Raw genomic sequence first — 21,692 nt, forward strand, 5'->3', positions numbered from 1 at the left:
TCTGATGTGTTTCCGTAAATCCTTTCTCGAGAAATCTACGTAAATCATGGAGAATCCCCGAAACAAACGCATAGGGATTTTCAATAGAAACATCCTAAAACCTCCCAAACTCAATTCAACTTCTGCCGAGAGGAAGATGAAAAAAAGGCAGATTGCATGTTGTTTCTTCGGGAAAAAGTTTTTATTACGTTGTTGGCTTCCGTGCGTTCTTCTGCGATTCTCGCCTTGTAGTGTGAGGATTTTTTTCTGTTGCTTTTCGGTGGTCCCCAAAATTTTTGCTTCGTCCATACATTTTCACTGGCTGTTTATTTGCTCTAAGCTGCTGCAAAGAGTGAGAAAAAAATGGCCAAAACACCCTAAGAAGGTGCAAAGTAAAATTGAAAAACAAAAAACACACGGAAAAGTGGAAAGCTTTCAAATAGGATTAGGACCTCTACGTTTCCGAGCGGGGGTTGATACGGTGTTTTTTTTCCGGCGCAGCTTCTCCCAAAAGGACGAACGGATGAAATATTCATAATTAATTATCGGCTTAGCGGACATGAGAGGCGTTGAAATTTTAAACGGCAACCGAGTGACTTTGCTGGAGCCACTTTCGAATTCTCAGTTGCTAACTTGTGCGGGAAAATGGTTCACATTTCATTCCAATTCGTATAACATGAAATTGTGATTTCAGGAAAAAACGCCCGAACTCGGCTGCCCTAATTAGAAATATGTATTTAATATTATTGGTATTATCAAGATACCGAAATCTCTCTCGCCCCCCTCTTCCATAATGTCTGAGCTACAGGTTGCAAAAAATGATTCATAAGATGTAATTGGCAGCTGATAAAATCGAATCAAAACATTTCAAATTTGAACAACTGATTTGTTCATTTGAATAAGAGATTTCTCATTTAACACTGCATTCTTGTTATCGATGTTTCAGTGTCTGGGATTTCAAACGTTATGGATGTTTTCATGACGGAAATTTAAAGTTTAGAGCATGTTCCGCAACAAAGACTTGAACGTTGAATTTAAATAAAAACTGGACGTTTCGCGGGAATTGAGCGAGAGGATGGAAAACAGCGCAAGTCCTCGCAATAAATCACCATAAGCTGCTAGCTTCTTGATGTTGTGCCTTGGCGTGAGAGGTTCGTCCGAATGTTGCCTTTTGTGTGAAACTTGGCTGGAATCTACGAACCATCAACGGCCTTCGTATTGTGCATCCTGGCTTGCCCTGGTCCCGAACGGTCAATAAACAACGGGATCCGGTCTTCCGGTTGGCCTAGCTCAGTAATCAATCCTATTTACCCGGGCTAAGATGTGGGCACTCACTCACTCATCCCTCCCGATCCCGATTCGCTCATGATTTTCTGTGGGTACTTGTAGTACTTGTTCCTCGGATCATACACACACGAAAACCGCAACAGCCAAAACGCGCAGCCATCATGCTCTGACCTCGGCCAGGCCGGAAGTTGGCCAACGATACGTCTCAAACGATGATGGATCTGATACACATCCTGTGTACCACAAACATCGCTATTCTCTGTGGGCCTCCATCGGTCAAAATTACGTCAATTTAATTTGTTTCTTGGGCGTCGAAATGAATTCCAGGAACATTGTTGATGTTTCTACCAAATGTTCGAAAGCAACATTTGTCTTCGAGTAGCGTCCGGAAATAACGTGTTCCATTCTAAAAGTAGACATTTGCACTTTCTCATTCTAAAATGTATCAAACAACTTATCATAAGTTCGAACTTAACAACATAACTTCGAAAAGAAATATTAATTATTTAAATTATTTCTGCAGGCATTGGTTGCCATTATGCTCCAGATGGTAATTGTGAGATTCTTCTCCAATTTTTTTTATTGATCACCTGATGTTTTCTGTCCACCACCTATCATCTTTGGTGTAAGCAGCTTTTTTATACTTTCTCATTTTTAAGGCATTCTGTAAATGCTGGAAAATCAAAGGTGGCGCAAAAACAATCCTTGCCTTGTTGAATAACCGTTCATGTTCAGATTTTGTTACATAAATCTACCACCTGTTCGTGGCAGTAGGTATATTTTTCAAACAATTCACAGCACCATCTTTAGCATCCGTTTACTCAACAATTGTAACGTAAAAGTCTCCTAGACTAAAATTATGAATCTCACCTAAGCAAAAAAAAATAACTCAACGCTAAAGTAGAAGAAAATTTAAATTCAGTCGAGGAAAAACACCTCGCTTGAATTGAACCGCATGTTGCTCAACACTTGGAAGGCTGCAAGCCAAGGAAAACATCCGGAAAAAAACATCGTGGGTCGTGGCACTCCGTGGGGGAAATCTGAGAAATGGAAGGAAGAAAAAACGCAAGACAAATATCCACCAGCACGATTGATGATAAATTCAGAGCGTCGTTTTTTTTCTCTCTTATCAATCTTCATTTTTTTTTGTTTTCTTCCTACCGACACTTGATCCGTTCATGGAAACTTGATAGAGTGTTTACATTGCATTTTCGCGAGCGTTTTGATTTCTATCGATTAGGTCTTTCCATTGAAAACAAATAGCGCCTCGTCTTTTGGAAAACTTGGGTATGATACCTACGTACGTACGCGCCAGAGTTTACGTTGATATAAAACCATATGATATAGCTGATTTTGGATCGAATAACAAGGAGAACGTAAAAAAAGTTTCTGAAATAAATTGTGACGACAACACAAGAGACATTTACCTGCTGATGGGTTCTGTTAGAAAGAGTTACAATCGGTAACAAAAGTTGATAACCAAGATCAGTTTCTACCTTCATTTTGTTTATTTACCTGATATAATTTATTTAATACTAGATGACGCGGTGTGCTTAGCAACACCATCTTAAAATTGTTCGAACTTTTCGAAAAGATTACCTTACTTACTTAATGTTTCTGCGCCGATCCTCCAGTGCATAAGGCCGTGGTAAAAGACCTTCAATGTTGACGATCCGGAGCCAGCGTTTTCACTTGGTCCCAGTCAAGACTCTTGTTCGTATTTCGGGGGCTAGGCTTCGCCGCCACGAGTGTCTGGGTCTGCCTCTTCTTCAATGTGTCACTAGATTCCATTCAGAGAATGCCCAATCCATTTCCACTTACGTTCCCGAATCTCGATTTCAAGCGCCCTTTAATAACACCGACGATGCAGTTCCTCATTTGAGATCCAGTTGCCAGGCCACCAAGCGCGGATGGTATTCCGCAGGCAGCGGTTCAAAAATACTTGAAGTTTTCGCGTCGTTACCGCATATGTGCACCAAGTTTCGCTTCCGTACACCAATACGGATTTGACGTTTTGACGATTCGAATTTCCGTTCGTAGAGATAACTGAAGTGAGCGCCAAATGTTCCGGAGACTCGCAAATGCAAATCGGGCTTTTCTGGTCCGGGTTTCGATGTCTTTCTTCCCAAGTAACAGAGAATAAGCTATCTAGCGTTTGCAGGTTTTATTATGATTTTTTTTGTGCAGCTCGTTATATGCCGGTCATATTCTTTCAAAAACTTTTTTCAAAAACTCTACCATCGCTCAAACAGTATTTACTAGCAATCGAATGAAAAGTAGGTTTTTCCGACCACTTTTTTGAACTTTTTGCGACCATTTCATTAAAAAAAATTTAAAAAAATATTTCTTCGCTTCATGATGTAGACATTAATTTCAGCATTCATATGCATAAGAAAAATATTTTTTTGGACGTGTTATATATGAACTACAACAGTTTTCCTGAGGCATGTTTTTTCGGATTTTTTTCTTTCATGCTTAATAACGAGAAAACTAGAAGTATAAGCTATATATAATGTTCTAAACATATTTTACTGACATTAAAAGGTTTCTATTGATATAAGATTTATATGAAATTCATAATAATTCAAACGACTTAGATAGATTTTACTTTTGGAGTGTCAAAATGACACTCTAAGTCGGAAAAGGGAGTTTTTTTGTCCAGGCTTCCAGGGTTCGTCCTTAAAAAAAAGTAAAGATAGAATATTAAAGAACTTATGAATTCATTTGGGTCCCCGATGAAATTTTTGTATTTTGAAGCTTCTGAAAAAAGTTACAAGCCTTCAAACTTACAATAGTGTCAAAATGACACTCCAATGCGGATGAGGGTTAATGCGACTTTTTGTCATTTACAGCATTTAAAGTTGAGCGGATGCCGCCATCTTGGATTTTAAGATGACGTCAGATAAAAAAATTTGACTTCTACTCGTTTAGCCCTTTCATGCCAATTATGTTGGGGTTTCATGTGAATTTAAGTCATTTACAACATTTTAAAGTTCAGCGGAAGCCGTCATCTTAGATTTTATGATGGCATCAGACGACGAAATTCGACTTCAACTCATGGTTTATTCCACGGGTCATTCACAACCAATCCCTTTTCATTCAAAAAGTCTATCCTCATTCACTGTACTAATGATTAACAACTCAGAAATGAGGAACTCATGCTAAGCGTGTAGTTGGTTGGCTTGCGAGAAAAACGTCAAATTTTAACTTTTCATATGGCTCTCACAAAACCATTATAAAACTAGTTAACCATTTATCTGACCATAAAGAAGCTATTAAGCATTGAATTGACTAACGCCATGTTGGTTGCAAAATCGAAGGCACAAAATGACGTCATATTCATATTGATTAATTCACAATGCGAGTATTTGAAAATATTGTTTTAAGGCCTATTTTCCATCATTTCCTTCGTGATAGACCATCAGATTTGACGAGGCGCATTTATTTGAAGATACTATTTCATACACATTTTACCTAAAATCTTGACTGGCAGAAGAAAAGATTCTCATAATATGGTCAAAACATTGTTTTGGCTATTAGTTTTACCAGATTATATCTTAATAATGCAATTATCATTAATCAACCATCATTGTTTGCTGAAAAAAATACTCCAAGAATTCACAGAATCAAAAAAAAAAAAAAAAAACAAAAAATACTTACATTTTTAATAATAGCTTTTTTAAAGCTTTGGTGACCAACATTGATGACCAACAATGATTGGTCATGATGGCGTTTCTAGGATAGGGCCAAATGGCCTGATTTTGGTTTTATGTGAAGTTATAGAATGTGTTTTAGCTTTTTTTGGAAGATTAATGCTACAGTCCTAACGAAATTTTGTTGAACATAACAAAGCTAAAATTGTTACTAGGGATGCTAAGCGCAGCGCAGCTACCAAACACGAGAATAATCTTCTCGACTTGCAGCTTCATGGTTTTTCGTTCCACTGCTTCAACGTTTCGACCGCTTAAAAAGCCGGAGAGCAACTTTCAGTAACATGAGTCCAATCTGGGTCTGATGCGTTGCTTAAGTTGCTGTCAACTATAGTTTGCAAACATTTTTGTAGGTATATTTCTCAACAAACTTTGCTATATGTTTCATATACATTATAAAGTCATCTTATATAACTCGAAAAAACAGCATTTACGTACTAAAGTGGAGGCAATATACATACATATTTTTAACTTCTGGCTTAAGCGATAAGAGTTGTAAAAATTGGACGATATACAACACCTTTTACCGTACATTCTGAAAGTATTCGAGAGAGCGCAAGTTTTGCTCTCAATGCATACAAATCGTTGCCAGCGACAATAATTGCTGCTTCTCTCATTGGCCAGTTTATTCAAATGGACTATCTGATTTTTAGAAATCTGGTTGCACTGCTAATCGCAAAGAGAACAACAAGGTTGTTTTCTCATTTGAATTCCGCACGCGGGAGACAAATTTGCAAACATGGCGGACTTTTGTCATATACGAGTTGGTAGACTTTAACTAATAATTTTTACGATCATTTACTTGGTTTGGTAGGAATTACGATTCGCATTAACATTGTTAACGAGTTGAGCTGACATTTCTAATGCGATGTTATGTTTGCTGGGCAACCGTCGCCTTAAACACCTAAAGCCATAAAAAAATCTTACTGCAGGCTTGGATCAGCTCAAGAGTGCTGGCTGCAGCGTAGCTCCACATCATGAGAGTAGGTACTCGTTCGACAAGCAGCTTTCTCCAACCTTCGTATCGGGCTAATCCTCCATCTCCGATGGTATCTCCTGGCTGGCCGTAGACTTTTGGCTGCCTAGCCTCTGCCCTTGCTGGTCCATCTCCGCTAGCTGGTAACTCTAGGTTGGCTCGTCTCGGCGTTAGCTGGTCCCTTTGGCAGCTTTCTGCTCCACTTGCTAACTGCAAGTTCGTTGTATACTGAAAGTACCCCTCTCGAACTAACTTTCTTTCAATATCCAGACGTAGCTGGGCCCACAACCTGTTGAAAACGCTGGTTTCAGTGGTGGAATAGTTTCGTTCGTCTAGTTACTATCATTGTACTCATTACATTAGCGATAGCTATTTTACGCTTTCCACTTCTCATGTTCCCTAACCGAGTAAGTACTCATTTCTCAATAAGTATTCCGATAAATCTACTCATTCTTATCTGCCAACACTGCAGTGTTAATGTTAACCACAGTTTGAGTAGGTTTGCTTTACAGTGTGATGATGAAACATCTGTACCGTCTACATCATCACCAACTGTCATCAGCTTTGCTTCCTCAGCGTGAACAATTGGAAAATGAGGAATCAAAACAGGAACCGCGAAATGTCAAAAACAGTGAGGTCGGGCAGTGCGTGAATCGACCTAATGTTGCTCTCGTCTCGTTAAAACCATTTCTGGGTTTGACTTTCGGTCGTCAATTTTGAAATCAAATGCCCGGATTTTGCTAGGTTTTTATATAAAATGTCCCGGATACGTGCTTAAAAAAATCTTGCACCCTGACGTTACACATCTCGGTCGGAAACTGCGGAAGAACCATCTGAAGGTCTTGAATATTAATTATATTAATAAACTAAAAAATAATCTCCAATAATGCCAGAAATTGGAAATTTTTTACATTAGGTTTTTTGTTTAGTTCAATTTGAAACGGAATCAGAAAAGGGGTAGTCATAAAAGCGGAACGTTAATCAATCAAACGGGAAAATTGCATAACCACAGGGGCTTAGGAACATGACTGGACGAAAAAAAAAATGTATATAAAAAGATTCACCTTCATTCTCTATCAAAGGAAAGCTACAGCTAATATAACAAAAACGTGAGAAAAATGTAAAAGGACCTTTTTTTCGAGAAATTATTATTTTATTGGCATCATAAAGCGTTGGTCCATGTGTTTTTCGATCTAAAAAAAAATGTTGGCCGTTGGATCTGAGAGTAACAACCATTCTTAATAGATTTTTTGAGAAAAAAAAAGATCCTGAATTAGGTTGAAAAGATGAAATATAACCCCGCCCTAAGGCGGAATTATGAACAATAGACTGCCCCAAATTTGTATGGGAAATTCAAAACCTGTGAAATGTTATGCGCTGCAGGTTAAAATTTATTCTAGTCCTAGTACAAGATCTCATGCCAAATTTGGGACGGATCGGATCACGGTAAGGGGTCGCTCAACGAGCCTGAAGTTTGAATGGGATTTTGAGACATTTAGTGGTATGAATAAGGTTTAGCAATTGCTTCAGTAGCTTTTACTTAGCTCGAAATCAATCAAAGCAAAAGTCCAAAGCATTTGCTTAGTTTGGTATGAATAAACATTTGCTTAGCGGATGTGTACTAAAGTCTTAGAACATAGCTTTTGCTTCGAAAAATAGAGCTATCCAACCAGCAGAATCTGAAGTTTTCTAAAGTAAAATGAAAGAAGACGATCAAAAATTGAAAAGTACGGCTAAAGTAGCCTTGAAGTCGACGAAGCGGGTGGTGGGTGTAAGAACGACCGGATTTTTTTGTTAATGCGTGCTCGTATGTTGATGTTTAAAGAAAAATGAATACATATTCGAATATAGTCAAACAACAAATGGCCTAACTTTAATATTTATCATAGCTCTACCACACGTATTCGGATCGGGATAATCCGATGTATAAAAAATAGGCAATAGGCGCGCATCTTAATTTAATTTTTTTTTAAATCTTAGAATTATAAAAAAAATCATATAGATATGGAAGTCTGAATTATGTTTTAAATTATTACAATTTTCTTCCAACTTCAAGCCGATTGGGACTTTTTCCACTATAGCCGGAATTTTTAATTTAGAATATTTACTGATTGATTTGTTTAGTTTCATCTTAGACGAATCATTTCATACAACGACAGGAATATGAAAAAAAAAAAGCTGGATTATCACTCCGACTTTTCTTTATCCATGTTGAAAATGCCTTTTTGAATTGTATTGAAGTGTAATATTGCTAATTTAATAAATTCATGACATTGCTAAAGAATTTTTTATTGGAAAAGTCTGCTACCGAGCATGCTTAGAAAATAAAGCTATTGCTATGAGATTTGTCGAGCAATTGCTTCAGATTTGAGCTTTATTCATACCAAACTAGCTTGTTCTAAAAGTAAAAGCTCCTGACTGAGAAAACAGCTGTCAAAAAAAACTTTATTCATAACAACCGAAGCAATTGCTTTAAGCGACTGCTCGACTGCTCGATTCAGTTTAGCAAAAGCAATTACTAAGTTTTTTTCATACCACCCATTGTGCTCGGAAGAAACATGAAAAACCAGTTGAATACCACCGTAAAAAGGTTAGCCCATTTTTGAAGCCTAATAACTTTTTTTATCTTAACTCTTATTGAAATGCAGTCTTGGGATGAAATATTTTTCATAATTTAAGCTTTTAGAAAAATTGTTTTTAAAAGAACTGGCGGGAACCAAAGTTATTGATGAAAAACTGTTTTTTTTATTGGCATCACAAATCTTCCAGTCATGTTTCTAAGCCCCTGTGGTTATGTAATTTTTTTTTAAATTGTCAAGAATTTTTTTCCACCCTTACTTCTTTCCGAAATATCAGGTGAATATCATCCAAACTCAAATATTAGAAAAACATTAAAAATTGCAATCGAGCGCAACAACAATGGTTAAAATCAGTCATTATTTGACGAAACGGCATGCATTTCACATTGAGTGTACTGGTCGGACATTTAGTCGCCTCATTAAAATAGTGATGAATGTCACCCTTTAAAAAGTTAGCCAATTTTTGAAGCTTAATACCTTTTTTTTCTTAACTTTAATTGAAATGCAACCTTCTGATGAAATATTTGTCATAATTTAGGCTTCAAGAAAACCCATTTTTGAAAGAAATCGGTCGAAGGAGACAAAAGTAATTGAAAAACTGGTTTTTCATGTTCCTCTAGAACAAAATGTCTCAAAATCCCATACAAACTTCAGGCTCGTTGAGCGACCCCTGACCTTCCGGTCTGGCCCAAATTTGGCATGAGATCTTGTACTAGGCCCAGGATCAATTTTAGCCTGCAGCGTATAACATTTCACAGGTTTTAAATTTCCCATACAAATTTGGGGCAGTCTAATGTACATCCTTTCAACTTTCATGTTCATGTTTATCCTTTCAATCCTTAAACTGTCAACATCTCCTGCACATCAAATGTAGGGGACACCCACGTTGTCTTGTTATTTGAAATCCATATTATAAACAAAGATTTTAGATACCTATCTAGCTTTCACATATGTGATTTATGGGATGTGTTGATTTTCGCTAAGCTTAGCCTTGAAACAGCAAATAAAAAGAAGAATACTAGAATGCAAAAGCACGAATTATAAACATTCTACAGGGGTTTTCCCTTGTACACTGAATGAAGTTACCTATAAGCAACTATGTTTTAAGAAAAAAGATAAATTTTAAAATTGCTTAATCATCAAACGACTCAACTTTGTAATGCATGTTTCAACACCTTCCTTAATTTTTTTCCCGAAAATTGGTAGCACAACTGGGGTGCGATAAAAATTTTAGATTAAACGTCACGCTAGTTGCTTACCATAATTCAGCGGATCTAGCGTGGGAGAGCAGCAAGCAGGAAGAAGTCTCCAGCTGCCGTGACCAGACCATGTCCTTTTTACATTGCTGGTCCAGTAAGCCGAACGCTGCCTGGTGGCTCTGTCAGCGCCGCATAAATCTTTATTCCGCTAATTTGTGTGCCTAATTGCAAGACAGGAAGAATATGATAAACGGTGGCAATAAATATAGTGAACGCTGCCTGGACCATAGGCGTTTTCACTACACTACGTGTGATAATCATAAATTATGTGATAATGTGAAACGGAGATTTATAGCGGAAATCTCGTCCTGGAGCGATGGATTTTTTTTTCGTCCATACATATATTCACCCCACATACCATACCATCATAGGTCACTTCCACTTTCGATGATTTCAGCCGTTTTCTTCCGTTGTTTTCGTCATTTCGAAGCCAATGGCCACAACATGAGGGCAGGGAGTCATCAGAGATTCAAACTTTCTCCGCCTCGATATGGCCATAACAAAATGTGGAAGCAGAGCAATAGAATTAATATTTCATCGTCAGCCAATGTGTCGGTCGAGTCAAATTAATGTGACGCCTGGTACTAAAAAAGGACATTTTCTCTTCTCTTTTTAGCACTCCTGGCGGGAACTCTGCGAACATATCAACGGGCCGGGTGTGAGCGGGAGCTGGTCACATTGGGCTGTCCCCGGGGGACGAGCATATCGATTGAGGTGGCCCAGTACGGCCAAAGTGGAGGTAAGAAACGTTTTTGAATAAATATCTAATCCATTCACGGGTGAAAAAGCTGGGGATTTAACATCTGTTGAATTTTTGCTATTTTCCAAATATTCAATTTTTTTTTCAATTATTTAAAAATATCATTTGCCTACATTCAGGCGTTATACAAAATGAGAGTTTTCATAATAGCCAATGAAAGTTTTGCCTAAATTTATAAGATGTACACATTTATTTCACAGTAAAGTTGTCCAAGCTTTTTGCTTTTATATTAAATATCAGCAGTCACATTTAGGGAATACATTAGCTCACCTTTTTTTCTTGTACACAATGCACAGCTTGTTTTCTACATTCAGTCTAGAACAGTTCCTTATCCCCAAAGTGCGAACGCTCTCCAGAGCTCAACTCAAGAATTCTGTCTTAATATAATAAACTTGACATATGTTGAAAAAATATCCTCTACAGTGGTCAATCCCGTTTGGTTCATTCCGACATGGGGGATTCGAGAGATTCTTTCAACGAAATTAATTGCAATTGTGCATACCTCGTAGAATAACTTTCAATCCGAACTGAGAGACAATGTCTTGTGAGTTTTTGAATGCATGGTTTTATAAAGTGGTTTCTCCTGTTTGCCACAATAAAAGGATTCTACTTCCTTCGAAGTGTATTGAGGTTAGTTGCACGTTTTATTGCATTCAATTAGCACAAAATGAATATTTTCTCTAAACGTATTGTTTGTCATAGACAGTGCCGTAGAGCATTGCTAAAAGTGCATTTTCAATTCAATGGTATGGTTAGGATTGTTTTTTACGCAAACTAACAAGTTGCTACGAAAACAATTTGTTTGGTTTCAATTGATTATTTTCCAATTTATAAAACATAATTCTTGTGAATCATTATCACATGCAAAACAATCGTCTGATTTATCAGTTCAGTAATTTGATGATCATCAAACGGTGATTCATAAGCCAAAAACTTCTCCAGCCATAAGGCACAGTATCAAATCACACAGATTGGCGAAATGATAAGATAATCTCAGATAATGACGGATATTATTAACATCCGGCAATCAATTAAATAATTTCCTCTGCGGCTTCAATATCGAGCTCTTCAGTCAACGACGCACATATGTTCGTTAAAGGAGCTCATTTCTCCAGCCAGCAGCAGCGTCATAAAATATTGAGCACACATTCATTATATCCATCAAGCAATCATTTCCCGATATAAATGTTCGCCGTTCTGCGAGTCAAAGTTCAAGCGAGAAAGAAGAAAAAATTGGCGAACGTCGCGATGCAGACTGTGGAGATTTTCTCGCAAAAGAGGGGAAAACCGAAGTCCCGCAGCCTCCGCAAAAAAAACGGAAAAAAGATTTGGTGTCATTAATTTTCAACGACAGGACCATTTTTATCCTTTTTTCCACACTTCAGCCAACATCTCTGAATGGCAAAAGTGTCTCATAAATAAGATTTCCAAATGCCTAGCAAGTTGAACTTTTTCAAGCTCATCACAAACAACTTTTGTGTACTTTCGGTTTTTTTTAAATTTAAATACGAAGAACACCGTGAGCGATGAATAAATTGTTCTGTTATAAAAGTTTGCAGTATCGGTATTCCCAAAGCAAATTGCTTATCTTAACGAAAATCGCTAATTCCAACTGAGAATTTTAAATAATTATGACAAAAAATTTTAAAACATTTACAACCACTGCAGTGCACTGTATTGATTTGAAAAAATACATTTAAATGAATTCGATGGAAAATAAACAAAATTATTTTATTCTTCATCCTTTCCAACAAGCAATGCAGATATTTGCCTAATTAAATTGTTTCACGGCATACATAGCACACGTACTGTGGGTTGGTGATTCAAGCATTTGTAAGATGCTAGCCATCATATCCTCGAAAGTTGTACGCTTAGAGTTACGTAAAAAGGAAACTTTTCGAGGAAACATCAAGTTTCATTAAGATCCTGTGTGTGTACATCTTTCTATTCTTTATGTGAAAATTGGGATCCAATATTTTCCGGTATCATTTTCTATAAATATTTTTAAGGTAGGGCAAATGATCTTGAGCGGAACTAATTGGCTCAATTCGACGCAACTCGGAACAGTTGATCAAGCGGTATGGCTATGGGTTATATTCGAACAAAAAAAATTTCAGATCAGCGGATAGATCTTGGTTTCTGCTTTCTAATGATGATTTTTAGAATATTTTAGAGTAAAACCTAATAACTCTAGAGCTGTTTTACTGAAGTAAGAATTCACGCTGATCTTGAGCGGAACTAAAATATGATCTTGAGCGGAACCATTTTCTTCTGTCAACATCTTTAATAGCTCTTATTCCTAATACTTGTGTAACTGTGAAAACATCAATTAAATTTCATCTTTGAAGATTTTAAAATTCAAAAATTAATGTTTTTACGTTAAAAAATGAAACTTAGCGTTCCAAAGCTGTTCTCAAATATCCGTTCAAATGAATTTCTTGCTTAAAAAAGTCCAATTTTCACTTCGATTCACTGTATCCTATTTTGAAATAATCGATTCTCAAAACTCAAGTTTTAGTTTTTTTTAATCTAAACAAATTAAATTCGTTAGTATATTTGATTGATTTTTTGAATGTGTGTGTTTAGGATCATACTGCCCGAACAACTAATAATAATAATAATAATAATAACTAAGTAATACAAAAGAAGATGCCTTAAATTACAGATTTGGCAACAAAAACTGTACATTGCTGTAAATCAACGTTTTTGAGAAAAAATCTGATTTTTTTTTATTCCCTAATCCCTTAACTCCTTTAGTTTTATTGGAAATTCATGATAAATTTTTATATTTTAGTTGGGAAGTTTACGTTGAAAATCTTTTCATACTTTTTCATTTATATTTTAGTTGGGAAAAATCAGTTAACGTTGAAATTTTTTTGATATTTTTCTAATTCAAAGTAAGAAACCTTCATTTTATATTGACCAAAAAAATTATAATTATGGAAATCCATTCGAAATTTTAAAAAATCTGTGAAATCTGTAAATATTTCAAAATATCGTGTTCTGTGAAATAGATGCTGTGATAAAAGTTTCCTAAAAATTCTGTGAAATAACAGATTTTACTCTGATTTTGGCAACCTTGCTCTAAGCAACTTATTCATAGAATAAAGTTTATAATAAACTCCAGTTTCTTATGAATCACGTTAATATTTATTTATATTCAAAATTTATGGAAACATTAATTATTTAGCACAAGGGAATCGGATAGGATTCCAATACCAGGCCACCAATTGAATCGTGGAGTATTATAAAATAGCTAACCCGGTGTGCTTTGCTACACTTTGTAAAACTGAAGGAATGTGTGTAAAAAACAATTTGAATTTTTGTTTATTTGATAGTTTATCGTTTTCAATTGGAATGTGGACATCTAAAACAATCTCTTTATATGAAAAATACTTCATGAAGTACGAATAGTAATGGCAATGAAGATTGTTCTTATTCTGAAATAATGACTTAACTTTATTGGCTCCATTAGTTCTCGAATTATGCCAAAAATATGTATAAAAGCCTTTCTCCTCCTTCTCGTCGTCTCTCTGAAAGAAAGATTCAAAAACACATTTCTTGTACCCCAAAAATTAAACTTTTTGTGTGCCTAGTTTAGTACGCTGCAGCTGTGACACCAATTAATTAGTTTTTGTTCTATTCGAACTTAATTTTACATCTTTTTTCCCTAAAGCTGATATAATAAGAAATATACAAAGTTACTACATACATTCAGGGGTAAAAAAACTGCGTGTGAGACATTAGGCATAAGGCAGCGCACCTTGCGGTTTATTCCGGAAGCTAGTGGTTCCACTCAAGATCATATTTTACTTTTAAAAACTATGCTATTAATTAATATTCTGATGGAAAACTTGTTACAAAAACCCGAATAATGCTTTTTTATGAATTTTTCTACCATTTTATTCATTGAGAATCAGTTAACAACGGCTAAGGATGACATAAATTGACGTTCAAAGTCAGCGTAGATTGATGAAAATTGCAGCAGAAATGCATATGTTTTTAAATCTTCTAATAACATTATTTCAGTTAATAAATTTTAGCAAAAATGTCAATACTTGTATGAAAAGATCTTGAAAAAGTTTTTTTTCAACAAATTGGTAAGATTAATAAACAATCATTGCCTAGATTTTAGGAAAAATAAATGGTTTCGCTCAAGATCAGATTTTGACTAGTTCCGCTCAAGATCATTTACCCTACGCGAATTTTTAATCGATCCGAAACTCCAGTATCGGGAGAAAAAAAAGTTGTTCCCCCAGAGTGGGAAAGTGTACTATAGTTAAGTGGAGTGATAGTGATTCCACTCGAAGAACAAAAAGCTAGTCTTTTACAGTCCGCTAGCATGGTGTTATCGAACAGTATGATTGAATTCAGGCTTTCAAACTTGGAAAGTTGACAAAATGATAAACACTTAATAGATGGTGTGTTCTAAGTAAGATAGTCAAGCAACGCCCTTTTGTCGGAATTTAATTTGACTTCAGGAGTAAAGCCGAAACAAATGTAAAATTGTCCTTTTGTCAACCCTCTCCCCGCCCTTCGATTAAATTCCAGATGGGGAAATAAAAAAGGGTTAAAAGTATTTTATTGAAAATTTTGATTAATTCTTCGAAAATTCAAATATTTGAACGAGCGAAAAACGAACTGTTGACAATGAAAATTGTAGAATCTTTTGTATTAGAGATTTTTCAAATTTTCGATCTAAACTAATCCGTTTTTTTTATTTTGTAAACTGTGGATTGAATGCAAGTTTGTTGCATGCAAGCTTTTTTTCAATTTGTTCCGATTTATTGAAAATTTTGATCATTTTTTACCATCCCCCCTTGTCATGTTTCAACTCCAAGTGACAAAAGAAGGATTTCAAATTTGTTCCAGCCTAATGAATGACACAGAAAACTATGCCCATTTCAAATGATAAGCAACAAAAAATGCGCAGTAGCTTGAAGATCGGTATAGTGAAAGCCTTGTGTGCACAAAATGCACAAAAATGTATTTTTTTTGAAAAACCTGATTTGATCTGATCTAATCTGATCTGAACTTAAAAAAATCTGCTGATTGCGCCACACAGTGCAGCGTTTTGTGTCCTGCAATGCTTTCAGGTTACTTAATCAATGACCGTTTCCCTGATTTCTGAAAGGAAGAATGGGAGTCTTGATCAGATTGTCTTATTTTGATCATATCTCTCCAGAAAAATAACTTCAAACCGCTCTGTTACATGCGTTTTCTGGCAGCTTGTAATTTCAAGTTCATAGGCTCCAAAAATCAGAACGATACTTAATTCCGTTGATGAATTAGAAGCATTTTAGAGGGATGAAAAAATAGTGATATTTTTAAAGTTAAAGAAGACTTTACTTGATCAAACAAAATCTTAAAATAAAAGGTCCATTGACAATTTTTGGCCATGTTAGTTCCCATTTCACAGTTTAAAAGTGTCAGAAAAAGTGAGTTTTGAAATTTGTCTAAAATCTTATAGTCACAGGGGCCACGCAATCGCGGATTGCGGGAAAACCCCGGGATTTAAAATCTATCGGGAAAATAACGGAAAAAGTCGGGAATTTCTCCAAGAAATCGGGAATTTTCGGCTCAGCTGTACAGTTAATATATTTTAGTGCCTCCAATGCTCCATGAATTCTGCAAAATTGGGAAATTGACACTCCAACCATATTGCAAAAATTAAACTCGATACTTCGAGCAATTCAAAAATGTTTTAATTGTAGGCCAGTTATTAACGAGATCGATAAGACTTTTCCGTTTGTGTTTCTTTACGGTCCTTAATATTTCAACTACCGTTTAACTTTCATCTTCTTTCTTTTTCAAATAAGGTTAATTTCATATACAAAACCAAAAAGGCAAATGTGATTGACGTAAATAACTGATTCTGATCCATACAATTCATAAATGTTGTATCTTGTAGGAATGATTTGTACATTCAACTGAAGTTTATCGAAAAAAAATCGAATTCCGACTATTTGTCTTCCGGTATGAAATGAAAACTCAGCAAATATATTCAGATGAAATATTAAGGAGTAAGAAATGTAAATTTCAGTTGGATGAAACTAACGAGAATCTATCAGGTAATTTGTGACCTATAATATCACAGTGAATTCAAACTAGTTTTTAAACTGAATAAACGTCTTGAAAACCAATCTATTTTCTTGAAAAGCTTTTGGTTTTACAACGTTTATGAAATAAATTGAAACGAGGGTCCTGAAATAAACAATGATTGCTTACAACACGATATTGAAATATTACCATCGTTGAGACTTGAATTTACTTATTTGCGGCTGTTTTGTTTTTGAAATGTGCCATTCAATCAAAATGAGGTTTACTACATTACGTACCTTTTGAACATATTCATCTCTAAATACAGAGCAGCTCTATTCTTGAAAAAGCAGTAAGCTTCAGATGGTAGATTACTTATTTTCTCTAACATCATCACTTCTTTCAAAAATTCATGAAATACCAAAATCGGTACCAATTTTGTTGAGTTCCAAACTTTGCACATTTTCTCATTGAACTTAGGCATTTTCCAAAAGTTATTATTGATTTTAAAATTGGTTTCTTGATAGCGAGACATAAAAATGCGCAGTGAAGTAATATTTGAAATCTTTTTAAAAATGTCATGATTTGGGTTTTGTTAAAAAAAATATGATTAAATCGTTCATCAAAATTAGAAAATAGAACTTTTGAGACGTATGTTTTTCGTTAATGAAAATTGGGAATTTTCGTGCGACCATGCGGGAAGAAATCGGGAAAATGCGGGATATGAAATATTGAAGTTGAGTGGCTACCCTGTAGACATTGCATATTTGTAGACACTTTTTTATGATTGTTTGACAAAATTAATTTTTTGAGTATTTGTTTAAATTGATTGATATTAGTTATTGGGTAAATATAAATAATTTCGTACTATGCGATGATCACGATCCAGGGGTCAATTGATCCCATTCAGAACATTTTTGGAAACCTTTTTTGGAAAAAAATGAGAATTTATCATTGCTTAAAAAATATGGCAATATGAAATTCATGTTATACAATTGATATATTAAAACTAATAAGTTTGTAAAATTTTTTCCATGTAATAGTAATGAAAGTGATGAAAAAATATCTCCAAGTCACATTTTGTTAACTCATTCCTTGGCGTTCAGTTCAGTCTTGTCTTTTTGTTTCTCACATGACAAAAATATGATAAAATATAAGAGTATAATATGAACTTCATGAGGCAATATTTTGAAAACACTTGTAAACTCTTGTTTTTTTTAGGAAAAAGTTTTGCAAAATGTATCCGATGGGTTTGATTGATCCCTTGAGTCAAAAAAATATATTTTTCTACGTGAATAGAAATGTTCATCCAATATTTATCTGTTATAATGGACTCAAAATACTGCATTCATCCAAAAACAAGAAAATTGCGCCTTAAAGTATGCAATGCTTATAGGATAGTAGAAAAACTTTAAAAGTTCTCTTTGTCTAATACTTACAAACTGTGAAATGAGAACAAATACAGCAAAAACAGTCAATAGGCCTTTTATTTCATTACAAATGTTATGCTGATATGCAATATCCTCCGAGAAACCAATTTCAACTAAATTTTATTAAGTGTTTTTTTGTCTAAATGCTCAACACAACACAACACAACAGGAGCAATGAATTAAAAAGTTAATTTCGACTAATTTGAGTACCTTGAATCTGAATATGCATGATTTCTATCAGCTTTTGTTATTAAAATGACTTTTGAAAATAAGTGAAAAGTATTTGAGAAATTCCTGCATTGTTTATACAAAAACTTAAATCAAAAACCTATCATTCAAAAACCAAAGTTTTAAATGAATTATCAACTTTCCTCAGGAATTCAAGTAATTTTAAGTTCTACGAGAAAAGTTATAGATCTTTTATGTTTTTCTTTTTTAATTTTTTCATTTATAAATTTTTTAAGAAGTTTTAAACTAAACTGAATTTTAGATATTTTTAAGAAAACATGTAATCTTTTTGCAGGTTTCAACAAATGTGTTAAATGAAGTCAAGTTTTTTACACTTTCTACAGTTATGTTAAAAGTACTTGTAATGATATCTTTCCATTTTTTACATTTTTCTGTTCTTGCATCATTTTCATCATAATAATATACGTTAATTGGATGAAGTATGATAAACAGAATCAGAATCAGATTTTTTCGTATATGTAGGTTTGTTAGTTAATCAGTTATCAATGTTTGATTTGACTTAAAACTGATACATTTTAAAATTGCTTATCACCAAACTCTAAGTGTTGGACCAAATTTGATAAAAGATTCGATACAGAACGCTTAAATCTACCTAATCAATCATTGAAAAATCAAATAAATTATGTAAATTCTTGTGGTGAAGCGTGTTAATTAAAAAAAACTCCTCAAATGTTTTAAAAACTTATCTTTTTCATTTTCATGTTTTATTTAAATTTTCAAATAAATTAACGGAATTTTAAAGTACAGTTTTTTATTAACTTGCCGAATTTTTTAGTCAAAATACTCAAATTTAAGAAATAATTTAACAAATTTGTTTTTGTTTTAAATTCTGAAATTTTTCAATAAGCCCTTAAGTCTTAATTTAATAGAATAAGAAAAACAAAGTTTCAACCTTCTGTTCTTTCCAGGACCCAATATTTCAATCAAAAGTGATAAAATACTCAAAGCTAGAATATTTTAAACTTTAAAACTTATGATTGAAAATTTTAAAACTTTTCATCAATTTTTTATGAATCAATCATGATTTTTTAATTTATCTTTAAAAGTTTGAAAAGTGATTTGAAGTTGGTAGCAACTTAAAACTTAATTTTAATGCGAAATGTTAATTATCTTTGTATTTGCTTTGTTCTTACAATATTTGTTGTAACTTGGAACTCCTTATCTTTCAATTTTTATCAGTTTTCATTGATCATTCATGAAATTACCCATTTCCTAACATTTCCTTGAAGTTTAATTGAACATGAAGTTATTATTTTGAACTTCAAAAATGAACAACAAAAATGAATGGCTTAAATCATTTATTTTTCTATAAATAGGTTTTTTCGCTGACTTCTTTTCAAATAATAAAAATCATATCTATTCTTCTTTCTATCAAATTAAATTAATTCATCAATCATTGAACAGATTCTTCAAATTTCCATTTGGTTTTTTCAGTAATCAAAAATTAACATTTTTAATCGCGATTGTTTTTTTTAAATTCAAAATACAACAGCAGAATTTTTCAATCACCTATCAGTTGAAAACGAAAAACAGAATTTTAATTAAGATGAGTAAAAACTAACAATTATGATCATTTTCCTAAAAGCTAATTATGGGTAGTTTTTTACCCAATTCGATATTTTTTTATGAATCCAGATTTCTTTCAAGCTCTGTGTTTTGGAAACGTTGATTTTAAATTAACTTAGAAATTCTTTTGAAACAAATTTCTAGTTCAGAATAAGGAAAATAATTTAAAAAAAAATTATCAATGACTTACCGAACATTTGAAACTTTCATTCTGGTATGATTTGAAATTTTTGTTTTTTTTATCAATACAATTTATTTTTAATTTGTGTGGTAATCATGAGTGGAAAATGGTGTTAGAAATTTCTTTCCTTTTTTATTGTTTATTTTTGGTATTGCTATTATTTTTAGCTAAATTTGAAATTCGAAACCCCCACCCCCCTCCCCCCATGGACGGCCCTTCGCACGGGCCTGCCTTGGACCATATGTTTTTCGAACTATAAAGACGAATAACAGTAAGGTCCAAGAGTTACATCCATTTTTGATTGATTTTTCGAGAGACAAAATTATCTTAAGATAGGTAGAAGACAAAAAACCGACAAATATGTACAATATTTATTTCGTATTAGTTGAAATAACATAGTTATTTATTGATTTTTTTTTTACTGTAATTGTGCAAAAATAAAGCCATAAGTCTATTTTAATATTTATGTTGAAAATTTTGGTCGAATAGTTGGTGTGAGTAAATCTACAACTAAAACAGCAATGAAAACTTAGTTCTTAGCCTCTGCAGTTATGGAATTTAAAAATAATTGTCAATTTTTTTTTACTGAAAGTAGAAGTTTTTCCTAGACCATTGAAAAATGCTTCAAGGAAGCTTAAGAGAAGATTTGTACCACAAAGAGTTGGTTTTCTTATGGACTTTTTTTGACAAGTGCGGAACGAAATAACACGTTAGTTTTATTTCCATAAAAAAAAAATCAATACCTCCGGAGTAAATCACCAAAAAAATAAAGAACAAATTTTACATTTTAACAGCATCTCCTTCTTGAATGCCGAAGTCGTGCCACTTTTGCGCTTCTGAAAACGTGGCGAATTAACTAGTGGTAGGTAATTTCTGAAAAGCTCTGGCAAAAGCTGCCAGTGACGATTATTCTCACCCGATGGACCAATCAGGGTGACTGGGAAACGGGCTTCAAGGAAGGGAAAACTAATAATTGTTCGGTTTATTTAATTATTTTATTACGTTTTCCCTTTGCTTGGATCTTCATCTTCGGCAGCGCTGCCCGGGAGAAACTAAGGAAAATGTCATTATTGCTTTTTTCTTCTGTTTGGTTTCGGGAAAGAAATCGAGAGGAATAGTTCTCGCTCGTCTCGTCAGCTTGGAAGGATTGGAACAGACTGGAATCCTGCAATCGGTACGTTTCCGCGTATAAATGGGAAACAATCAGACTCCCCGGAAATTGTTGTAGAACCGCACAATCTCATAAAATTGGCGATAAAATATGAAATCAATTTTGCTTCGCTTTGGTGAATCCAATTATACCACATAAAAACACGGATTGTGTTGTCGTTTGCCATTTGGTTGGTTCGATGTCCAGATTCGACGCCACGACGCTTTTTTGTTGGGTTTGCCTACAGGCGTCCAAATGCCGCCTTGGAATGGAATCGCCGGAAACAGTACGTTCCCAATAACTGCAATTCACTAAGCATCAACCATTAAGACTGCCAAGAGCAATATTGTAGACCAGGCGGCGTACAACAATCGGAATAATGATTCACTCAATGAGTGGTGATTTGGTGTTGATCGGAGAGCTTAACTTCTGGAGCGTGACGTGACAGTCATTGGGGATAGACATACTCGATTCCTGGCGGTCTACGGCATACTGAAAGTGTATTTTATTATAATAAGTACTTCTTC

General features: G+C 34.3%; 1 protein-coding gene across 7 annotated transcripts in view; it reads left to right on the forward strand.

The window, feature by feature from the left end:
- Positions 1-21,692, forward strand: part of LOC129757752 (protein eva-1) — a 672,047-nt gene that overhangs the window by 423,014 nt on the left and 227,341 nt on the right. For all 7 annotated transcript variants that reach the window (XM_055755046.1, XM_055755051.1, XM_055755047.1 and 4 more), the window contains one exon: positions 10,407-10,529. In XM_055755046.1, coding sequence (XP_055611021.1) covers positions 10,407-10,529 — 123 coding nt within the window. The remainder of the gene's footprint in view (positions 1-10,406; positions 10,530-21,692) is intronic.

This window comes from Uranotaenia lowii, chromosome 3 (assembly GCF_029784155.1).
Source record: "Uranotaenia lowii strain MFRU-FL chromosome 3, ASM2978415v1, whole genome shotgun sequence".
NCBI classification, from domain to species: domain Eukaryota; kingdom Metazoa; phylum Arthropoda; class Insecta; order Diptera; family Culicidae; genus Uranotaenia; species Uranotaenia lowii.